The sequence below is a fragment of the Sinocyclocheilus anshuiensis genome, unplaced genomic scaffold (assembly GCF_001515605.1).
Source record: "Sinocyclocheilus anshuiensis isolate Anshui unplaced genomic scaffold, SAMN03320099.WGS_v1.1 scaffold1161, whole genome shotgun sequence".
NCBI classification, from domain to species: domain Eukaryota; kingdom Metazoa; phylum Chordata; class Actinopteri; order Cypriniformes; family Cyprinidae; genus Sinocyclocheilus; species Sinocyclocheilus anshuiensis.
In genome coordinates this window covers 322000-332419 of record NW_015558611.1, presented here as the reverse complement: position 1 = coordinate 332419, position 10420 = coordinate 322000, and the positions used below count along the sequence as shown (strand labels likewise).

At 37.9% G+C, this 10420-nt stretch overlaps 2 protein-coding genes across 2 annotated transcripts in view; one reads left to right on the top strand and one right to left on the bottom strand.

Annotated features, from left to right (window-relative positions):
- LOC107680304 (5'-nucleotidase-like) overlaps positions 1 to 7639 on the top strand; it is a 23445-nt gene extending 15806 nt beyond the window's left edge. Inside the window, exons 4-9 of the mRNA XM_016476146.1 lie at positions 3766 to 3963; positions 5175 to 5329; positions 6277 to 6385; positions 6625 to 6774; positions 6930 to 7130; positions 7215 to 7639. Of these exons, the coding sequence (XP_016331632.1) occupies positions 3766 to 3963; positions 5175 to 5329; positions 6277 to 6385; positions 6625 to 6774; positions 6930 to 7130; positions 7215 to 7375 (974 nt within the window). The 3' untranslated portion in view covers positions 7376 to 7639. The remainder of the gene's footprint in view (positions 1 to 3765; positions 3964 to 5174; positions 5330 to 6276; positions 6386 to 6624; positions 6775 to 6929; positions 7131 to 7214) is intronic.
- A 1467-nt stretch (positions 7640 to 9106) lies between these two features.
- Positions 9107 to 10420, bottom strand: part of LOC107680299 (sorting nexin-14-like) — a 35207-nt gene continuing 33893 nt past the window's right edge. Inside the window, exons 29-32 of the mRNA XM_016476143.1 lie at positions 10087 to 10182; positions 9696 to 9787; positions 9549 to 9605; positions 9107 to 9461 (exon numbers count right to left, since the gene is read on the bottom strand). Coding sequence (XP_016331629.1) covers positions 9420 to 9461; positions 9549 to 9605; positions 9696 to 9787; positions 10087 to 10182 — 287 coding nt within the window. The 3' untranslated portion in view covers positions 9107 to 9419. The remainder of the gene's footprint in view (positions 9462 to 9548; positions 9606 to 9695; positions 9788 to 10086; positions 10183 to 10420) is intronic.

Here is a 10420-nt window from a genome sequence, read left to right as displayed (position 1 = left end):
AGGCTCATGCAGTTATTAGAGAGAGAGAGAGAGAGAGAGAGAGAGAGAGAGCATGTGAATACTTGCGTCTGTGCGAATCTTTAAGTTAAACTGCTTCAAGAACCTCCCTACTGAGAAATGTCTTGTAGCTTTCAGCTGCGAAACTATTTTATTGATAAATTTGCGGGGTGGCGTTGACGACAACTTTCTGTCAGCGTGTGTGCGTGTGTGTGCGTCTGTGAGAGAGAACCGGAGAAAGCGTGATTTCTGTACATAAAAAAAGTGGAAGACAGAGAGAACCGGAGAAAGCGTGAAGACAGATCATGGAAGACATGGAAATAGTTTGTCATTTTTTACCGTATTGTTTGTTATATTTATTTGCTCAATGTCTTCTGAGGTTTTGGTTCTTTTATTGTTGTAGATAGCCCATAGTATAACAAAATATTATATATCTCTTCATTGTGTTTGCACCCCCAGCCCTGTATATGGAAACAGAAGAGAAGATACTATTATAACCAGGATCCTCTAACCTTAATTATTAATGGCTTATAATAGGAAAAAGTGAGTCAGATTGCTGCAATTACTGTCATAACAGAAACAGTTGAACATGTGCTCTTGCATTGTAAGGCATAGTCAAAGAAAGCAGCTTGTTGAAAAACTAAGAGATATGGAAATCAATGACATTTCAGTTAAGAATATATTTCAGAATGCACAGAAACACGTAAGGGTTTATGATTTTCTTCTAAAATATTTGAGATACAGATTTGATTAGAATAATTTAGTTTTTTTTATTGTATATAATATTTTCGTTTATAGAGGCCTCACACTCCATCCCAGTAGGTGGCGGAAATTCACCTTAAGCTAGTTTGCCAACCGCCATCAAACACAAAAGAAGAAGAAAAAGACTCATTCCTCTCTTCTGTCAGACTGGCTCTCGATGTCTCGACAAAGGCTCACCAGAATCTGGGATCTGTGATGCATAAAGAACAATGCTCTCAAGAAGGGTTTTTGAGCAGTTTGTTTCTGAACAAACAGCAGATCTTTGTGATCCATTTTTGAAAGCAAAGTGAAAGTAAAGCTCAACAACAGTGAAAATGGCTTTGAACTATTTTTTAAACACCTCATCCCAAACCAAATTCCAAAACGTAATTTTAGAGCTAATAACAGAGGCTTGAGCCATTGATATGCAGGATAATGCAGTTATTAATGCAGTCTAATGCAGTTATTAGAGAGAGAGAGAGAGAGAGAGAGAGAGAGAGAGCATGTGAATACTTGCGTCTGTGCGAATCTTTAAGTTAAACTGCTTCAAGAACCTCCCTACTGAGAAATGTCTTGTAGCTTTCAGCTGCGAAACTATTTTATTGATGAATTTGCGGGGTGGCGTTGATGACAACTTTCTGTCAGCGTGTGTGCGTCTGTGAGAGAGAACCGGAGAAAGCGTGATTTCTGTACATAAAAAAAGTGTAAGACAGAGAGAACCGGAGAAAGCGCGAAGACAGATCATGGAAGACATGGAAATAGTTTGTCATTTTTTACCGTATTGTTTGTTATATTTATTTGCTCAATGTCTTCTGAGGTTTTGGTTCTTTTATTGTTGTAGATAGCCCATAGTATAACAAAATATTATATCTCTTCATTGTGTTTGGGCCCCCCCTGGACGAGCAAGCATAGGCACATGCCTAGAATGCCTATGCGTAAATCCGGCCCTGATGGTGACATTCAACAACTTCATATTTAAGGACAGAAATGGGGTTTACACCACATGACACAAATTCAAGGAGTCATTGCATGAGGAATCAAATTTTATTTGATCTTCTGACGTCGGCAGTTAATAGGTCAGAAATTGTGGTAAATTTCAGACTGCTAATTTCTCCTCAGAAACCAAGCTGCCGAAGTGTTTCTAGGTTTCTACTTAAACACAGTGATGCCACATTTTGATCTGACTATCTCTACAAAAGAACATCAATGCGTACTTTACCGATAGCTCCATAGCTCTACCAGCAGTGAGGTGACAGAGAAACATAACAGCAAGGCCTTACTCAAAAGTGTTAAAGGGACAAAGCACCAAAACTGACAGAGTTTCTGACAGAGGATCAGAAGAGGTGAGACATAAATTGTTTTTGTAAAAAAAAAAAAAACTGTTATAAGTGAACCTCGAGAAATAATAAAAGCATGTCATGACACCTTTAAGGGGGCAACCAACACGACAGCAGTGTAAATGATAGGAACCACAGCCTCCAGATATTAAAATTACCTATTAATGTGAATTTGCAACTGAATTGTGCTTTTGTGTTGTGTCGTTAACTGCGGAGCTGCATACAATAAGAAAATATTGTTTCAGAGGCTAAACAAAGTCTGAACTTTGTAATTTCCACTCAAATAATGAAATTTGAGATAAGGTGTAGAACAGAGGTCCAACCAGGTTTCGCCAGGTCCAAAAATTAGAGGATAATTTGTGAATAATTTAATTTTTTTTAAAGGTGTGTATGGGGCTCTGTTCCCGACACTTTTCAAAACAAAATGACACTGCAAAAACACAAGTGGTTATGGTGTATGCACAGTTGAATTTACCCAAGGACTGTTCTGTTCCCACCACAAACAAAGTAAAGCCCATACGACTCTATTTCCACTCTCATTAAATTTGATTAATCCGTTTCAATAAAAGACGAGCTTTGTTACCATACTTTGTGTGATGGACTAAAGATGAAACAGTACTTTGTCTTATTTTGATCCAAACAACTAACCAGTACAGCGCTGACGTGAGTTTCTTTTGGCTCCAGAAACTCTGGTCAGGCTGCCAAGTACTGCTCATTAGCATGTTACTCACCTCTGTAGCAGCTTTGTGTTTTCTAGCCAAGCAGGAATAAACCACTAGCCACAGGTATTAAATGTGGGTGTTCACTTTTGTCCTCTGGGCATTGATTATGTCATGAAATATGTGACTTGCTAGGAAGAGGTGTGTTCTTATTTTGTGTTATTAAGTGGTCAGATTTATGATTTTCACCTGGTTGAGGAGATGGGGAAAACATGCAGACTCTATATCTACACAGCTGAATATAATAGAAGGTGGAGACTTGTAACTTTTACTGCTATTGTGTAAGAACACTCTTCTTTCATGTGGTTAATGCATGACTTTTAACAAATCCACAATTCAGTCTATATAAACCATAATGGGTGGACTTTAGTTATATAAGAATATTAGTTAGCATTTTTAGACAACTAATGCTGATTATTATTTGAATACAGAACTGTCCAAAAGTCAGTAACACTTTATTTGACAGAGTTTTTGTTACAAATATTACATGTACTTACTATAGTTATAACAGTAAATGATGCATAATTACAAGCAACTATCCCTAAACCAAACCCTAACCCTTTAGGAAGTACACATGAATAAACATTACTTATATGTGTAACACCACTGCAATACACAGTCTCATAAAGCAACAATAAATGGTCTATATACATTATTTTTGTTGAAAACATCCTCACTTGTTGTTCCAAGCATCTTGGAGGAGTTGCCACAACTCTGTGTATCTAGTAGGCTGCCTCATTTGCTTCTGTTTCTTCATGTAACGCCAGACTGACTTGATGTTGGTGAGCTCAGATCTCTGTGTGCGCCCATACTCTGTGTTGTGCTGGACTCCTTACAGAACCTCTCTGGATTATTGCAGCATTAGTAAAAGGAATGTCTATCAACAGCACACTAATTTGCACAGTATTATTACTGAACTTAATTGAAATATTTCCTCTCCGGTCATTTATTTTGTGTGCTGATTTCTGTAGGAACTCCACCATCCACAGAAGTTCCCGCAGGACCATATCCATTCACGGTCCAGTCAGATGATGGGCGCAAGGTTCCTGTGGTCCAGGCCTATGCCTTTGGAAAATATCTGGGATTCCTAAAAGTGACTTTTGATTCAAATGGGAATGTAGTGAAGTCTTCAGGCAATCCAATTCTTCTGGATAGCTCGACAGCACCAGGTACGAAAACTCTAAACCTGGAAACAAATTAAGAGAATTTAAAGTCAATAAAGCTGATAGGACAACAGGCCTCCGGAAGAAAAAACCCCATCTTCGCAGTAGGGAAACAGACATTGAACTTTGTTCTGCCATGAAGTTGTTGTTTTTTTTAAACAGTGTGTTCAGTGGTCAAATTCTGAGCTAAGAATGTTCTGTTATCATGAAAATGAAAACTGTAACTAGGGAGTTGAGCAGCAACCGCCCACGTCAGTGAAGCTTTTGCCAAGGTTGTTATTGAGTTGGTCGACATGTACACTTCAGATAGATCATTTTATACTTAATCAATGACTGTAAGTCAAGCCACCTTTATTTCTATAGTGCATTATACAGTACAGATCATGCCATAGCAGCTTCACAGTAGCAAACCAATTATGGAAACTCATCTATGGACACAATTCAGATTCTGCTTCAAAGCAGCTCTAAAAGACAACAGTGTCACTATTCTGCTCAGTTCAGTGTTGGTTCAGTTCAGATAGGGCTGCACGACAAATCATATTTGAATTGTGATCGATTTCTGCTACTCTCAATTTATTAATTTATTTATCCTTAAACAAGCTTTTATCTTGAATGAATGCATTTTTTGCCCTGTGGTTTATTTTATCTTCCAACTTGGCTACCATTCATTCACATGTGCTCTCTCTACATTACGGAAAAAGCGCTGATGAGCTGAAAACACTGGCAAACATGGAAAGTTGGATTTTAGCAATCTCTAATGAGAAATTCTGCTCAAATAAAAGTGTAATACAGCCTACAACTAAATCTGTGAGCAAATTCTCGTCTTTTCCTGGATTTTTCCAGATTTGCTTCAAGTTTGTAATGTTGTAAACTTGATTAAAGACATTTTCAAAATCCTTATGGAGAACATGAACAGGAAAATACTTGGTGCACTCAATGGACATGAATATACTACTATAATATATCGGGGGCCCAGTCATGCTCCTGAAGGGCCACTGTCTTGGAGAGTTTAGCTCCAACCCAAATTAAAGACTCCTGAATCAAGGTTTTCAGGAGGACTAGAAACTTCCAGGATGGTGTGTTGGAGCAGGTTGGATGTTGGCCCTCCAGAAGCAGGACTGGACACCCCTGTACTACACTGTATCTATCAGATGTGATGTGTTTCTATTGTGAATTGCCAGTTTCAATCTGTCAACCTGTGACCTGACTTTGTCTAGATCCAGTCATTCAGGCTGAAGTGGACGCTTGGAGGAAGAATCTGGCCAATTACTCTTCTCAGTATGTGGGACAGACTCTAGTCTATCTCAATGGGACTTTTGAGGAATGTCGATTTCGTGAATGTAATTTGGGAAATTTAATCTGTGATGCCATGGTGAGTACATAAGTCTGCGATTTTAAAGATAAATTTGCTGTTATTCTTATGCATTTATTTTATTTTGATAGCATTATTTTGCATATCGTTTTTCATGGACATGAGGACTACTCTAGATGGAACTAACACCCAACCTTAATGGCTATAAATGCATTCAGTCACAAGGCAGTAAACTGTTTTAAACTGAGTCCAGAGTGTTCTGTAATCTCCCAAGCACATTTGGAGGCATGTAAATACATCACATTTGTAGGACCATCCACTGATCTCATCAATCAACCATTGCTGGTTACAAGCAGCTTTAAAATAAAATATCCATTACATCAAAAAATTGGAAAGGTCAAGCATGCCAAATGTTCACACGTGTTCTTCAGTATCTCACAAAAGATTCACTTCAAAATCCTTTTTGCTTAAAAAAAAGCCTATTTTTTAGACCCATTTTGTAATATTTCATGATAATTCAGCTAATCATAACCCCAAATTCTCATGATTGCAATGTGGAAATAAATTTAAAGTGTAAAGTAGGATTTACATCATACAACATGGTAGTCTGCCTGATATCAACATGCAGAGACACAGATTATGTGACTGTTTTTGAATATGTGTTTGTTTGCATCTTGTATTAACATCTGTCTTTTCTTGACTTGTAATTGGTTCACAAGAAAGGTACTCATACCAGGTGCAAACAAACACGCATTCAAAAACAATCTTTGTGCCTGAAACAGTTCAATCAAGCACTTATCGCTCAGCCAAAGCGCTCAGCTGCAAAACCTCAATCCCAATATGAACTATCAGCAGTCTCAGAAGGAAATCAAATCTCGAAAAGTAACAACAATGGTCCAAAGAGCAAAGATTTTAACCAGTGAAAACGGAAATTGCTATTTTAAGATGGTAGATTTGCTCAAAATCATGCTCATAAGACCCATAGACCCTTTCCGCTTGTATTTCAGGTCCATAATAATATTAAATATGCTGATGAAATCCAGTGGAACCATGTCAGCTCTTGTATTCTGAACGGTGGAGCCATTCGATCACCTATTGATGAGCGAAACAGAAATGGTACGGCTTTATCCTGCTTTCATTTACACCATCTCATTTTCACTTTTGCTTCCTAACTGGACAGATCGATATGCCTTTAGTTTAATTGGCTTGGTGTTATACTGTGATAATTACGCATCCCCTTAATTTTTTGAGCAGTATACAGTATATATTTATATTACCTTTCAAAATCTTAAACAAAACTCCAGTGCATAATAGAAATAATACTTAAAGCGTCCCAATGCATGTTTCGACTGAAGGTTCCATCACGATGGAGGATCTGATCGCGGTGTTGCCATTTGGAGGTACATTTGACCTGGTCCAAATGAATGGCTCTACTCTGCGCGAGGTCTTTGAGCACTCAGTTCGCAGATACGGAGAAAGCACTGGTGAATTTCTACAGGTGGCAGGTGCGTTTACCTTGGGAATTATATTCGAATCTATATTTCCCCTCAATCGGAGTACTGGAATCCCATGGACAAACGTTATGAACTTAAAGCATTATAAAACAAGTCCATATGTCCCAACTAGTATTCATTTTATACGGTTTATAATGCCTCTGCAGGGTTTCAGCTGGTGTATGATTTATTGAAACCACCTGGAAACCGTGTTAAAAGTGTGAATGTGCTCTGCATTGAGTGTCGAGTGCCCCGTTATGAACCGCTCAACCCAAAGAAGGTGTATAAAGTGGTGCTGCCCTCTTACCTAGTGGACGGAGGGGATGGATACTCTATGATCAAAGAACAGAAACTCAAGCATGACAGTGGTAAGTCATTATATATATGCACATTTTACTGCACATTTCATCATATACTTAGCATTACAATATACTGTGTACCATATTCCATAGGCGACCTGGATATAGCAGTTTTTGCCAGCTACATCTCGGAGAGAAAGAGAATTCATCCAGCTGTGGAAGGACGGATTCGGTTTTCAAGCTCTTGTATTGGACATCGAGGATATTTGTCCACTATTCTGCTGGTGTGGGTACTCTGGGTCATGTTTGTTTAGCCGTTTTTATTGTACTTGTGAGAAAAGCATGTAACCATTTGTGTATAATTGTACAGTCAGAGGAAACCTTTGACCCAAAGATTAGTTACTGTCATAGAAGCAAAGCTTACTCAAAGAGATTAGCAGCACTGTGATGTAGTACGGATCAAAGAAAGTCACTCGTCTTGTTACACAAGGTCGTATTCTATAGGGATCTTCTATAGACCAATTTGGAGTAGACGTCACAGTTACGTCACTTGCAGCTGCGCGTGCATTGTGGTGGCAGAAAAACACTGGGAACAAGTGGAGGGAAATGGGTAAAATCCATGGAATAAGAGAAAAAACGTATTGTTGTGCTTTTGGATGTCAGAATCAGAATGCAAATAATTTTTATATAATACTGTCGTCAAAGACGCCATTTGAAGCTAAACGCAGACGTTTAAACGGACAAACTATGGATGAAACCTCCTACGATTACCCTACTTTTAAAGCATAAATTTGATTTAAACAATAGGTCTATATAATATTCACATTGGGGACATATTGTATTAGCCCTACAGTTATACTATTTAAACTATAACATTTTACATTACATTTAGCCTACCTGTTTTAACTCACAATTCTGACTTTTTTTTTTCTCAAATGCAAGTTTATATCTCCTAGTTCGGACTTTATAACTTGATTTACCTCAACAATTGCGAGTTTGCCAATTCTGAGGGGGAAAAAAAGCCAGAAGTGTGGGATTATAAACTCATGATTCTGAGCCGAGGGGAAAAGAGAGAACGACGAGTTGATATAATCTCGGAATTGCAAGAAAAAAGTCAGAATTTTGAAATAAAAACTCTAAATATACCTTTTTTTATTCTTTTATTTCATGGCTTGCGTAGACTGCTACGTTAAAACTGGCATTTTCTGCCACCAGATAGACTGTTTGCAAACACTGACATTGGTCTATACAGGCATTTTCTATACCTCTTTATACATAAAGCTCATAGCACTCATAGAGGGTATACTATGCTGAATCTCACAAAGAAATGTCTAGATCATATTTCACTTCAAAATCCTTTTTGCTTACAAGAGCCTATTTTTTTAGGCCTATTTTGTAATATTTCATGATAATTCAGCTAATCATAACTCCCAAATTCTCATGATTGTGATGTGGAAATAAATTTAGAGTGTAAAGTAGGGTTTATATCATACAACATGGTAGTATGACTTAATTCATGTTGACTTTATCAATTGGATAATTTTTGTTGTATTAAACACTTTTTTTTTTTTTTTTTTTGCAAAGCAAAAAATCTTGATGTCCTAAAACAGAGTACATTTTCTTTACTCGAAATATATTTTCATAATATATTTTCCTCAATTATGACCTGTACATCTTTTCCTGATATTCTTATAAAAAGGGTGAAGTTATTTATCTTTAATTTGTCATGTTTCCTGATTATGATTCATTAAACATCACAACTTGTGGTGATTATAGATAGTGGTTTTTCTGGCAAGAAATCTCCATCCCTTTTTCACAAGGTAGCTATTCATATTTTTATAAAGCATTTATTTTATATAGATTTTCTTTTTTAATCATTTATTGTGATATACATAACCAGGGACAAAGAAGCTGGATATATTACGATTTTATTTACTGCGTGCAAAGCCAGAACATTTACAAAACATGTTTTCAGTACTTTTATTTTGCACATGGCTCTTAACTGTGTGACATATGAAATGTCTCAGTTCTGTTTTTGATTTTGATTTTTTTTTTACTTGTCTGTATTCTGTGTCTTTTTGAGCATCTTCAGGGACCATCAAGAGTGTAAAATGGTTTATTTACATCAGGTCTGAAGAATGTTATCATACTGATAATGACATTATGTCACATAATCTACTTGATCCAAACCTTTTGTTATAATGCTGTTACGATTTAAACCAGACTGGTCAAATAAGGCAGGGTTCCAATGATTCAACGAATAACCATGGCAAACAAACCCCATTAAAGTCAATAAATAATTGTATTTTAGTAGTGCAATAAACGCTTTATAATGTTGATGTCAAGTCCGATAATGTTTTACATCCATTTAGTGGAGACGGAGAGACCTGCCTTCTGATTCTACAAAATACAAAACGGCAGAAGCTCCATTAATAAACATCATGAGCTGCTCTGTGTCACAGTGTGAGTGGTGCAGGAGAGCGTTACCTCACTGAGCTCTGGGAACAGCTCCTGGACAGCGATGTCAAGCAGCACGTACGTCATCTATTAGCAAACAAGAGGTCAATAAAGAGAAGGGAGCAGAGAGTGTGAGTTACGTTTGAGGACGTTAGATGAGTGTATGGCAGTTTGCACCTGTTTGTTGAGCAGTGGCTGCTGAATGGTGTTGAAAAGCATCTTGACGCCCTCATACTTTGCTTCCTCACCGATACATTTCCCGACCAGACCTGAGAAACACCACACATCAATTAGAGATGTTCCTTTGAAATTTTTGTCAACATGATAAGATTTAACTGCCTAACAATATTTGCAGATAAAAGTATTTCTCCTCCCTTCTAAATGCTGACTATCCTGCACTCCTTTATATGGTTAGTTGCATTTTATTATTTGTGTTCAAAACCTTCAAATGACAACACATAACCATAAACCTGCTGCATCTCGACACGGACAGGAAAACGTACTTGAGGTCTGGCTCAAAAACAGGGCTTGTCACAAACAAGCGATCAGTGCAGCTGTTATGAGGTACCTGGCAGGTAGTTCATCATCTCCTCAAAGGTATGCTTGGCTCGTCTCTGTTTGTCCTCAGGAGAGCATTCCTCTGTGCTCTCGCAGAAAACAGCATCTGCAGAGGTGCAGAATCAGATCAGTTGAAGAACTCAAATCTAACCATGAGAACACACACACACACCGTGAACACACACCTGGAGCAGTGGGCAGCCATATTGCTGTGGCGCCCGGGGAGCAGTTGGGGGTTCAGTGTCTTGCTCAAGTGTCTCACCTCAGTCGTGGGTGTTGAAGGTGGAAGAGAGTGCTGTACATTCACTCCCCCCACCTACAATCCCTGCCGGTACTGAGACTCG